The 13460-nt window shown below is 35.9% G+C and overlaps 1 protein-coding gene across 1 annotated transcript in view; it reads left to right on the top strand.

The window, feature by feature from the left end:
- The window catches only part of CEP128 (centrosomal protein 128), a 132406-nt gene that overhangs the window by 113569 nt on the left and 5377 nt on the right, over positions 1-13460 (top strand). Inside the window, exons 21-22 of the mRNA XM_074585431.1 lie at positions 7881-7958; positions 9887-10000. Of these exons, the coding sequence (XP_074441532.1) occupies positions 7881-7958; positions 9887-10000 (192 nt within the window). The remainder of the gene's footprint in view (positions 1-7880; positions 7959-9886; positions 10001-13460) is intronic.

The raw sequence follows: 13460 nt of genomic DNA, 5'->3' as shown, positions 1-13460 counted from the left end.
TTCATAGAATCATAGGGTTGGAAGGGACTGGAGATCACCTAGTCCAACCCCCCTGCCAGAGCAGGGTCACCTACAGCAGGCTGCACAGGAACGCGTCCAGGCGGGTTTTGAATGTCTCCAGAGATGGAGACTCCACCACCTCTCTGGGCAGCCTGTTCCAGTGCTCTGCCACCCTCAAAGTAAAGAAGTTCCTCCTCATGATTAGGTGGAACTTCCTATGCTCAAGTTTGTGCCCATTGCCTCTTGTCCTGTCGCCGGGCACCACTGAAAAGAGCCTGGCCCCATCCTCCTGACACCCACTTTAAGTATTTATAAGTGTTGATAAGGTCCCCCCTCAGCCGTCTTTTTTCCAGACTGAAGAGACCCAAATCCCTCAGCCTTTCTTCATAAGAGAGGTGTTCCAGTCCCCTAATCATCTTGGTAGCTCTCTGCTGCACCCTCTCCAGCAGTTCCCTGTCCAAGTTCCCTGTCCTGTTCCCTGTGTTGCCCCTTTTTGTAAAGGTAAATTGATTTCTTGATGTGCTGAAATCATCAAAACAATGATATAATTGGAGTAATTGTATATGTGGAATATGAAGGTACAAAATAAATTTTCTGCTTTCTCTTAAAGTCCCCTTTGTACATGTGATGTACTTGGTCACAGAACGTCCCAGCTATCATGGAATTTGCCTGGCATATGAAAGTCAACCGAGAACCTCAGGCCTCTTAAGTAGAACCACAGCCTGTATAAAAGCAGGTGTGTGATGTGTCAGTCTAGTGCTGGAGACAGAAGCTGACAATGCATAGTTTTACAGATGTTAACAGGGAAAGCAAAGGATACCTCTATACGTGCTGGGTGCATTCTATTCTTGCTATTTAAGTATTCAACATGCTAAGGCCATTTAAAAATAAATCATCGTAGGTCACCTTTAGCATTACATCTTTCATCTATCTGAATCGTGAGTAACTGCCTGCTGACATGCAGTGCAGTCAGTTAAAATTACAGTCACATTTAATCTTTTTACGGGTATTCTTTGGGGATTAGCTAACCAGTACTTAAGTCAGCTCTAATTTTGAAAAATATCTGTGCGATACAGATAGCCATTTGTTTTTACCTACTTCAGAAAAGAAAGGAGCACTGTACTTGAAAGTCAATGAGGTTTGGTTTCTGGTTTATGTTTACATGTTTTCAAGATATCGACTATAAAGGCAAACTTTAGGACAACTATATACAAACCTGCTTTGATTTATTTGCATTTAGCATTGCAGCTTTGCGACTAAAAATAAAATGTGTATCTGATTTTGATTTAGATCTGTCCCTTGAGACAGTGTGAAACTATCACTAAGATCACATCAATATAGGAGGATTAACTGTTCACATGCAGTTTAAACATCAAAGTGTTTGTATGAAGTCATGGAAAATGAGTAATTTGTTTTATCATTCTCTGTGAAAACACAGAACGCCCCTTTTCAAAGTAAATAATCTTTATTTTAAAAACAGAAAGATTAATGGCACTCACTCTATGGAAGAGACTGCTGTTAGGTAAAATACCATTAATACTGCTTCAGTCAGTACAATTGGTGTTTCTTCTTCTTATCGGTACCATCAGTGCACGGTATCAGTACCTTCTGTTCCCCGTTAAACAATGAGCAGACAGATGTGATTGGTCTCTTTAGGATTATTTGTATGCATTATGGCATACAGCTTTCCGATTTCTGGGAAAAAAGTTAACAGCACTTAATTGCCCTCTATGTCAGGTGCTTCGAACATCCTTTTTCATATTTTTTCTGTGCAGCTAAATCCATCTCTTTTAATAGAATAGAGTGCAGTCCTTAGTGATACCAATATGGCATTTGATCCATGTTGAAGAGGTTTCTGTGCATTTCATTAAATTGCTAGACCAATTCTGTGGGCCAGCTAAAAACTCTTTCATCACCTTTCCCTCCTGTTCTTCAACATATTCTTTTGTTGCTGGTGCCTTTATTGTATTTCCATTAACAAACTTGGCTTTTTTTCTTTGCACATCACTACCATTCCTTTCATTGGTTTTGTGAAAAAGGCACACATTTCTGTCCCTGCAAATGTTAGTGTGTGAGTTATCCTATTCAAGTCACTTCACAAACTGTTCAGAAGACTGTGAGAATTTTAGAATATGAAAGGAACTGTACTGGTTAAGACCAAAGGTCAATCTAGCCCAGCTATAGACGTCGCAACAATGGCCAAAATAAAATGCTTAGGGAAGAGTGTATGAACAGGGCTGACATACATTTTGTTTCCCACTCATTCATTCTGATTGCAGCTATTCAAAGTTCAGAGACTTCTGGACCTAGATGCAGTTTCTATGAATTTGGAACCCTTCCATGCTCTTTCTCATTCATGAACTTGATCAGTTTTCTGCTTAAACCCATATACATTTTTCTGTCATTATGTGACTTCTGATTTTTATGAAAATTGGTCACGTCTCCCCTCGGGCATCTGTCTTCCTGGCTGAAGAGTCCTGTTTTTTCAAGTCATTGTGTTTAATCATTCCTCAGATGGAAACAGCGCACTATGGCTTTGATCATTCTTGTTGCTCTTCCCTGACCTTTCCCTATTTCTGTTCTGAAATAGAGCTCCACAGCTGCACTCACTAGTCAAGATGGAAGCACACTGTGGATTCATACTTGGGAATAACTATGTTCTGTGGCTTTTTTTTTTTGTTTCTCCTTTCCCAGTTACATCCACTGAATTAGTAAGTTCTTGGAAATATGTATCACTACCCCATGGTCTACTTTCTGAGCAGTAATGGTTGGCTTAGAGCCCATTATTTTGTGTGTGAAGTTAGGTTTAAAGTTTAGGAATCTGAAAACCCATTCAGAAATTCAAGTAGCCTATATCATTCTTTCTCCACATGATCCTTGACGAAACCGGAAAACCAAGGAGACTAAGTATGCATATAAACCAAAGGCTGGTCTTCTGCTTTCAAGATTACATTTAATAATGTAACTAACTAGGACTAGCTAAGGCACAGCTAATAGGGTTTTTTTTCACCCCCACAAAAGGTATGTGAAATCGAGGGGATGTATTTAGGAGACACTTTGGGAGAACAGGTGATGAGCGTCTTCCTTAACTTCATTTACAGACGGTGTTGATATGAGGTCTTGGCATCGGAATTTAGAGAAAGAATTGAAAAATGGGATGGCTTAGCACATGGGCTTACACTTAGGGCCTGAGTTCCTTTTATGTTGAGAACAGATCACAGGTCTTCTTTATTAACACAGGGGGAAAAAAAGCAAAAATGTTTGTAGGTGGAAAAAAAAAATTGCTATAAATTGTATGTACTTTATAGCATGCGGAGGAGCCATTACATTAAATGTGTCCAGCGTTCCAGGCAACTGATTTCAACTCTGTGTGACATCTCAAATATATATTTTTCTGCGGTTCATGAGCAAAATACTTTAGCAAAATTTTTTGGGTAACATATACCATAAGCTTAAAATATTTATGGTTTAATTTGGTACCAGACCAATAGGAGAGATTGGGGGGTGTTGCAATTGTGGAGTTATTTCCTGTGAGGAAGGATTTTATTTCTGAAGCAGTATGGGACTTGTTGGTGTTCAAAGTAAAAAAACTCCGTGGACGTGTGTCCATCAGATCTGCGTGATACTAGGGTGACTGTTGAACATCAGGATTCAGTATTATGTTTCACATATAGTTAAGTTTGGATTGCTTAGGGTCTGTTGTCTCTCATATATTTCCCAGCCGTAGAAAAACACATGCAGACCAGTACCAGGGGCTACTCTGTGAAGAAGCAGCAAACATTGCTTCTCATCATAAATTAATGGAGTGGAAAATCAATGCTTTGATGAACATAAGGTCATTGTAAATGAAGCATGAAATATGAATGAATAGTGCTTTACTGTGGTAAAAGTGAAATGGTTGATTCTTATTAAAGGGAAACATTAGAGATTGATAGGTACCTGTAGGCAATTTTACTTCGAAGTGGAGATGTATAGTAGCAATTGAAAAAAAAAAATATTTTATGGTTATAAAAGTGTTTCTACACTATAATCTGTGAAAAACACTCTTTAGACACAATATGAAAGCCTCCTGCCTGATTGAATCCTGAAAATATGAAGAAGAATCCATTTTGTACATTCATTATTAATATATAACTGCAGGTTCTGTAATTCTTTTCTGGTAAAGAACCAGATGTGTTACAGGAAAAGTAATTTTTTCCCCTTATAAAATGTTCTTAGGTGAATTTTTTAAGTAAAAAAAACTGATTGCAAATTAAGTTACACATTAAAATACAAAACTTCTTATGAAGCTAATACAATAAATTTTAGTTCTGGTCCGAACATGACTACCGAAGTGTGAAATCTACTTAACTTCCTCTTTCATGCAGCAGCTGAGAAAGAAGAAAGTACTGTTTTCTTGTTAGAAGAAATAACCTTTATTAATTCTGACTTTGAATTTTGCAAAACTGATTTGCCCTGCTTTATTCACTGGAAGTCCGCACAAGTGTACGCCTTCTTCCTTCCAGGCTTTTTCCAGCATTTGCCATGGTCAGTTGTCAACATTGCAATTAAGGACTTTTTCGTACTGTGCGTCCTCAGTGCTGCCTATTTCAGGAAGGGTTTACCTATCTTTCAGGCCTAACTTCATATATTTAGTCTTGCATAACTCCTGTACATTTTTTTAAAATTAACCTGTTAAAATCTAACAAAATTAATGTGTTAGTATAAAAGAAATGCAAAAGTACTCATTTTGGTTTGTGTTCATACCTAAATTATCTCTACCTTACTTTCCCTGTCTCATTTCTATTTTCTTCTCGTTAAATGACTAAAGAATCTTTGTTTTACTCTTTTTCACTTTTGACAGTTCTCCCTGTGTTCCTTGAAATCTAAAATACCCTTCCTTGCTGGTCAGTCCTTTTACTCCATTTTATAGGCTGCTTACTCTTCCTATTGTTCTTGAAGCAACAATTTATCCATCTCTCTTGTCAAATTCTTTCCCCTTACCTGTGATAATGGAGTTGTTATTCTAGCACCTTTCACTGCAATGTATTTTAGTTCTCTTCTGCACTGTGTAAGGAGTAGAAATTAACCTGGAAAAAAGGGCCAGGTTTGGGAATTCCTGAATATTTTTCTCCTGCTGCATCTTGCATTCCAACCGTACAATGTAACAGTGGGATAAGAGAGCCCTTTTTTAGCTAAGCATGCAATCTAAGGGTAAAAGTTTCTTCCTAGAAGATGGGAGATATTGTTTGAACCTCAGTAGTCTCAGAAGGAAAAAGAACCCAAATATCTGGAAAACAGATTTAACCAGGTGGTGGTTTTATAGAAATAGTCCTTAATATAATCAGCATATTAACTGTCAGTAGAAATTTTTCATAATTACAGAAAAGTAGAGAAATACTTTTACATACATAATATTTTTTCATACATATAATTACAGAAACAGAAAAAACAGTCTTGCATCTACTACCTAATTTAGTTTATTGGAGCTGAATATCGGTTACAAGCTCAGTCCTGTGAGATGCAAATGAATCCCATTGTTTATGAAACTTGACCTTCATTTGTTATGGAAAGCATATTTATTACAATCTTAAGAACTGAATGTTTGGAACTGTTAGGAGAGAAGCAGACAACAAAGCAGATGTCGTTGCTTCTAAATGGATGGTATGTCTGCACTTAGGTGACTCCGTTCAGTTCTGGTTCTCCGCTCCTCACTCCCCATCTTAATAAAAGACAGAACTAGAGAGGCTACACAAGACATAAGAAAAATCAAATGCATGAAACTTCTTTCATGTGAGGAACAACTGAGCACACTATGACTCTTCAGCCTGAAAAGCGTTAATGGGAAAGATTGCAAGAGGTCTGTAGAATGAGAAGTTGCAGGGAGAAGATCAACATTGATTGGTCGTACGCTGTCTCTTACAGTATAGGAATGAGAGACCATATAGTTAAGCTAGCCAAGTGGTTGGTTCAAAGCAAAATGTAATGGCTTTTCATATATTACATTATTGTAATCTTCATATATTACGTTATTGTAATCTTTTCATATGTTATTGTAATTTGCAATATTGCTTATAAATAATAAGAGCAATGGCTTGTTTAGTTCATTGTGCCGGTAACTGCTTGTCTATATAATTAATAGCAGCATGCGGGAAAACATCTGGGATCACTAGTCGTGGTAGCAGTATAAATATTAATTTTAATAATACTGCTATTAATGCATTATAATATAGAAATATATACTATTTGGATGTTGCTTTTGGTATGTACAATATATATTTCATATAATGCTATTTAATATATTGCTAAATTATTAATGTTCCTATTACATAGATGTACAATATATGGTATTCATTGTATTTGTAACGTGTTTAAGATTATTAATGAAATATTAATGTAACAATATTTATATTGTTAGCTAAGCAGCCTGCTCACATGAGCATTCATTTCATTGTCGTTTGTCCTATTTCAGTTTTTTAATAAATTTTTATGTGATTGAGTTTTAACTAAAGAAATACGAGCTATGCATTTAAAGAATCACATTCTTTCTCTAAATAATTAGCTTACATAGATATACACTTTTTTATGACAGTGAAGCCTGTAGCCAGTTCCTTCAGTATTAATCACTGGTAAAGTATTTTTGCTGTTTGCTAATACTACTGATGTTTCATGATTTGTTATAACCAGCATAGTACACACGCTACACACTCTCGACTCATCGGGTTGCTTTTGAAAATTGTCAGGGAGCTTTATGTGATACAAAACACAGCTTTTTGGAGTACACTGCACTTGTGCCGAGAGGTTCACGTTGATTTTTCTTATCCTGGTGTGACTGAAAGTTTTAGTAGTTTTAGTCTCTTCAGGTCTTAAGTCTGGGATCTAAATGGGATGTTTTTCATGTTGGTGAGATCGAGGCTTTCCAAGACTAGCAACAGAGCTTTTGTAGTTAAGGGCAAGTTAACACAGGCTTGCACAGACTTTACAGTATAACAGTACTTGATTTCAGGATTGATGAATTTTGTTTGTTATACAGATTTTTTGCTTGAAAGTGCCAGAGCAGTGCTATGGTTAATGAAGCCTATTACTAGTAGATTGCATACCAGGTTACCAGAACCGTATCCAAAGAAGTGCGATTTATAGAATTGTGGAGGAAATACTAATTGTTGTTCAGATAGTACAAACAGTATTGTTTCTACTTGCTTTTCAGCAAATAATAGGGGCAGCCTTTGAGAAGCCCCAGAGGCATCTGGCTTATGGGGCATGACTACTCTTCATACATGACCAACTTCACCTGTGCGCAAAACACGAAACATGATACTCATCTTCTTCAGTTCTTTGCATCTTGCTATACGCTAGATATTTTGTGTCACTTGAGTCCAACCCTAACACTCCCTAGAGCAGTAATTCATCTTTCAGCAGTACATACCGTATGTCTAAACCAAAAAGAGGAAATTTGATTGTTCTATATTTAGCTAAGTGCTAACTGCGCATATTTGTACTCGCCAAAAAAAAAGGGTATGTTTCTACTATGTGTTAAACTACAAATATATAAACATTGTGAGTATAGTTTTACATTTTTTGTTAAATGTAAGTTACTCCCTGAAGTGCAATACAAGAAAATTTCATTCTGAAGGCTACATAAACTCTGAAATTGTAAGTAAGTATTGTTCTGCTCAATAAACTGGTAACTATTCGTGGAGATTCAAATTAGGGAAACTGTGCTTCGTGTTTTATTTTGTCTTTCTTTTTCCTTAACAGCCTGTTTACTGTTGACCTCTGTAATTTACAGACACGTACATACCTACAAATGTGTTTCCATAGGTGTAATAGGTTTTTAATGTTTGAGATAGCGGAAAGAATTGATTATTTTTTTCTGTTTTGTCTTGTGTTCTGTTCTTCAGAGTACTCGAGTAGCTTTAGACCATCTGGAATCTGTTCCTGAGAAACTGAGCCTATTAGAAGATTTCAAAGATATTGGAGTGAGAAAGATTTCATTTGACTCTTTCAGTGGTGCCTAGATAAATAGGTTGATAAGATATTTAAAATGACATATGTACGTATTATATAGACAAAAACATACAGAAATTTATTTTCATGTTTATACAGATTTTTTGAGGTTATAAATTAGGTCTCAATTAGTAACACTGCTGAGGTGCTCTAAGCAAACATTGGTAACTGAGCATACTAGGTCAAGTCCTAGTTACTGGTTCAGAATATTTGTATTGAGTGATGAAAATTGAAAATTTGTAATGAAATAACCTGTGCTGGTTATTTGAATATTTAAAGTAATGAGTGAAAATAGGTGAGCTTTACAGCTTTTTGTTTTGTTTTGTTTTGACATAACGCCAATAATTGTCACTTATTTCTCCAGTATCACTATCAAATGAAGGTGTGTTTGTTTGGACACAGTGGGACATATTGACAGTAGTGGTGGAGTGCTGTCAAGAGTGATAAGCCTCAAATTAGATCTTCAGTGCCTAAGTGGCTAAACCACTGTATTATTATTACTTTCCATACATGAAATTGGTCATTTACTAAAAAAGAATTTGGAACCTTATTGCACAACATAAATTTTAAATCAGTATTAAATCACAGATCAACAAATGCATAATGATTTGCATTTTATTTCCTATATAGAATTTCTCATCCTGAGGTAGGTGTGAACATTTCCAAACGTACTTGTTTGGAACATTGTTTTTTCGAAGTGTTCTTGCAGGACATCATGTGTTACTAATTGTATACTATTTTATTGCTGTCATCGACAGACTTAGGAACACAAATGCTGATTAAAATGTCTGAGTCTTTAAAAAAAAGAAAGTATTGTTGAGATATATAGTTTTAATATCACATTCCAGGTATCCCCAGAAGAGCTTTTTGCTCTGACAGAGGTCGACATTTGCTTTCTGTTTCTGATGGTTCTGCACTGCTAAAGGAAAAATTCTCCTCTCAGCTAGGCAAAGCAGAAGCTTAAATGTAGGGTTTCTACAATCTCCTTCATGCTTGCGCTGTCTTGCTTAACATTACTTTGAAATGACATTGTCATTTTCTGATTTGCTGCAGTTATCGCTTAGCCAACGTTCATTAGATTGGAACCTAAATTCTTTGGTTTAGTTTTAGCTCTTTCTCCTTGATGCTTAGTCTTTTAAAGGCTGTTTTCTTAAGACGAGTCCCTACCAACAACTGTGTATTTTTTAATAAATAATTTATTATTCAAGAGAGCTAAGCTTTATACCTTAGCTGTGAGAAGGATATCAGTTTGGACTTTCATTAATTCTTCTATTTGAAAATAATACGTTGGATTTTTTTGTACAATAGCATATTTTACTCTCAAGTGGTATGCATGAATGAAAAGCCATTCATTGCTTTCCACTGCTAGGAATTCTTCCCTTAATGTTTTCATAGGAAGGGAGAAGGAAAGAGAAAGTAAATCTTTGATAATGCCTCACAAGTTGCCTGGGAGTTGTATTCATTCAAATGAATCATTAGCTAGTTCAGTGAGAAGTGTTATGTTTTCTTATTTGAAAATACTGTTTAGTCCATATCCTTAGAACACTTTTTTTCTTCAAGTGCTTGTTTCTACAGTACTGTAATTAGTTTTTCACCATTACAGAATTTCTTTGTTAGAAGGTATAATATTAATGAATTTTGGAAAGAGTTATAAGAGGTCATTCACCAGTTGAGGATGAGGCTGTTCACATTTTAACCTGTTTTCATTTTAACGTTACTTTTCTGTACAGAACATTATGCTTTCATATGGCCCCTGTATTTCAGCCTCGGAAAGTCAGTAATTAATTCATTCTTGCTGTATTGAAAATCCATGGTGATACTCTGCTTACAATAGCCAGCCAACATTTATTAATTGCTTTTCACATTACAAAATCGTTTAGATCTTTCAATGCATTTCTAGGAGTCCCATTGCCGAAGGGAGATGATTGAGGAAAGGTATACAAAGTATAAAGAAATAGTGAGTTCTCTACAGCAACAGCTGGAAGATTCAAAGCAGAGAGTCCCGCAATTCAAGGTATGTGTTTGTACTCCACTTTTGTTTCCCGATTACTTTGAATCAGCAACGTAAGCTTATTTGATGTATATTAAATCCTAGTACAAACACAGACTAAAATCACACATGAGTGTTTCTGGTTTATGTATCTGCCGTGGCTGATGTAAAAGTTGATGACAGAAGTGTTGTGTTCATTGTAAAGTGCCATGGATACTTTCCAAAAATCTTTAAAATTTCACAAAAAAGTGTCTTACTACTCTGAAGTGTTTACCTGCTTTGTCAAATTACTGTCTACAGCAATTTTTTTGATTGGTTTGTTCAATTTTCCCTTGTCCTTTCACATAAAAGATAAATACAGAAACTTGCTTCCTCCATTAAAAGGGTGACTGATTTGTAGATTGTGTATAGTGATTTTTCAGTAGTTGATCTTTGCATTCTTTGCAAAAGATACGGTATGATGCCCGTTTCATACATAAACAAAATCCAGGCAAACAGAGGGGAAGTGATTTGCTAAAGGTCACTTAGCGGACTGATAGCAGGGCTAAGCATAATTTCCTAACCCCCTGCAATACAAATGCAGTGCTCTTGTTTAGAAACATTGCCTGTGATGAGTTCACCTTTCCAGTTGTTAACATGCTTTCTTTCTCTTCGTATTAGCTTGTTCGTTGTCATATCACATCTCACTGTGTGTCATTGTGACAGTCACCTATTTCGGCAGAAATACAATTTCTTGTGGACATGGTTGAAATAAGTGATCAGAACTGAAGTGTCATGCTAATATTTCTGCTACTTACCAGGATTCTTTGGCAGTGACTCTTACCGGTGTCTCTATGCAGTTGAGCTCAAAATCTAGGATCACACACCATGTATCAAAAAAATTTAAGCTGTTTGTATTCCCCATCTCCTCCATTGTGGTCTTCCTTCGGTAAAATGAGGACATGCATACCTGTAGGTCCTTTTAAAAGTGAAAAAGGAAAACATAAATACAGAGTATTTTAGCTTAGTAAGTTGCTGTTGTAAGAAGAAGGTATTAAGCTACTTGAAAAAGCCAAAGGAAGAAGCAGGGCAGATTCACTTTCAGTCTGTTGCTAATTATAATCTTCAGTTTCTTGAATTTCTCTTGCCTTCATGCAAGAGTTACTAATTCAGTAGCCAGTGAAATTTGGAAAACTTTGAAAAGCTAAGTGGAATGCAATCAGCTGATGGTAGAATATAATATTGCACTAAGCTGACTGAATTTACTGAGCTTGCATGATTTGAACTCTATATTCAGAATCCAGTATAAAGCAGATCCCAAAACAATATTTCCTCTTTCTTTGGACAACAGAGAGCATTTAATGGCTTCCATTTAGTCAGGCCTAATTGGGTTTTTGCATGACATACAGTACTCTTTGCTGTCACGGCTGTTGCAAATAGAACAGAATGTTCAAAAACAAGTAACAGACGGGTGCTAATCTGATTTCAGTGATCAGGCTAGCTTAGTCTAAAAAAAACCTTTTTAATGCTTGCCTTTCTTACCCTCCCTTGGAACTCACTCAAGTGCATTGTTGGTTAATTTTTTTTATTTTACTATTTGTCTATTGGGAGTCTCTAAAATGGGTTGGTGGAAGAGTGTAGGCTTGAGGACACGCAAGTTCATTCTTTCTGATAATTTTGATTCATGCTCTGTACACAACGCAGTACTTCTGCTATACAAAGTAGACAGATATTTGGTAGGTGATAGGAAAATGCATGTTTTAAAAAAGAGAGTTCCTGTAAAATTTTTACATTGACCTTTTCAGATAAAATTACTTGTGGAATTAATCTTTCTCCTCTGTTATGCTCTTCTTTCTAGCCTTTCTGGTAATAAACTTCTTTCAGCTTGCTTCCCAACATTAATCTCAGACAGGCATTATCTAATCCTGTGTCCTAGCCTCTTTTCATTTTAAGGAGCAAAAATGAAACCAAAGTTGAATGTTCCCCTAAAAGCAGTTATTTTTCTTCCTTTCTTATGATTTCATTTGTCCCCACTCAATCTTCTTACTCCTCTGTAGTCTTTTCAGATGGCTGTAAAGTATCTGTTGCTTAGAAGCCCAGGAAAATCATAATTGCTATTTGTAAGTGTTAAAATGTAAGATTTCCAGTAATAAAGGAGGCCAGAGGCTGGCAGAATACCATCGAGTACAACAATTGTGATTTTTCAACTAAGAAAGGGCTGAGTGATAGTAGATAAAGAAGAAATTGGGGAAAAAGAAGGTAAATATAATGTATAAAAGTACAATAAATAATAGAGAATACCAACTGAAGCGAAATCAAAAGAGAAGGCTGGAGGAAAACTGAAGATAAACGTTATGATAGATTGATGCAAATATTTTAGGACAGTTTCCCTGCCATGAACAACTGACCATCTAATGAAACACAGCATGCAGGTGTAGTTGTAAATGAAGCACATGAGAAAAGGCACGTTCTGTAAGTTAAAATTTCTGTAGAGAAAGCCATTTTGTATTGCAGGTGGTGGTAGAAGCACCTTGCTTGTTTAAAAGCTCTGTTCTAAGATAGCATTTCTGGAGGCAGAATGAAAAGACAAAACCTTTTTTTAGTCCTTAAAAGTTGTTATTGTGCTATGTACACTTTAGGTATTAAGTCTCTCATCAGCACATAAGGGGATTAATATGTTTAATTCCATTAGTCTTAATAGGAGTAAATCCGTCTTTGGTGATGGGACAAAAGCTCACTGTATCTCTAAATTAATGTTGAATTTCATTTTGTTTTCTGTTTAGTTTTCAAATGTTAGTATCAGCATGAATTATAAATTGCAAGATGTTTTAACAAATTCCCTGAGGCTGTTTATGATAAGAATTCAGTAGCAAAAATGAGTGTTTTATAAACTGATGCATTTGTGTATTATTATCTCTTCTCATTTCAAGAAACTGAGTAATTTGGATATCAAGCCAAGCTTTTAATCTTATTTTGGAAGGTATTGCAACTGGGGACTACTTGCTGCAGTGCTAATAAAGATTTACGGAGATTTTTGCTTAAATGGCCTTTTTAAAATGATCTTTTTTCAGCTTATAGACCAAATGACTTTACTCACCAAGAAGCTACGCTGTATGCGTCTAACCATAAGTAGTAGCATTGTACTTCAGACTTTATGTAATGGTTTAACAAAAAAAAAGTCGAAAAATAAGTTCAACTTCATTGATATAACAATGAAGCTTGAGTTTCCTCAGTGACAGGGAAAATGGATTTAATTTCTATTACTACTTATTTGTGGAACTTTAGTGAATTCATATGGACTGTTCATTGATGAGGAATTCATCGTCCACTGACGTGTGTGCTGTCGCTATGCTTTGTCCTGAGCTGTGGATGTGATGTAAACAGGAAAGAGAGCATTTTTACAACTTACTGTAGTGACAAGAACTTGCAGTGCTCCCAATGCTTTTCTCAAGGCAAAGCAGTTTTGTACAGAGATATTGTAACGATGAAATGGGCATGAAACTCA

Source organism: Larus michahellis, chromosome 4 (genome assembly GCF_964199755.1).
Source record: "Larus michahellis chromosome 4, bLarMic1.1, whole genome shotgun sequence".
NCBI classification, from domain to species: domain Eukaryota; kingdom Metazoa; phylum Chordata; class Aves; order Charadriiformes; family Laridae; genus Larus; species Larus michahellis.
The sequence above is the reverse complement of the archived record's forward strand: the minus strand, read 5'-3'. Positions and strand labels throughout refer to the sequence as shown.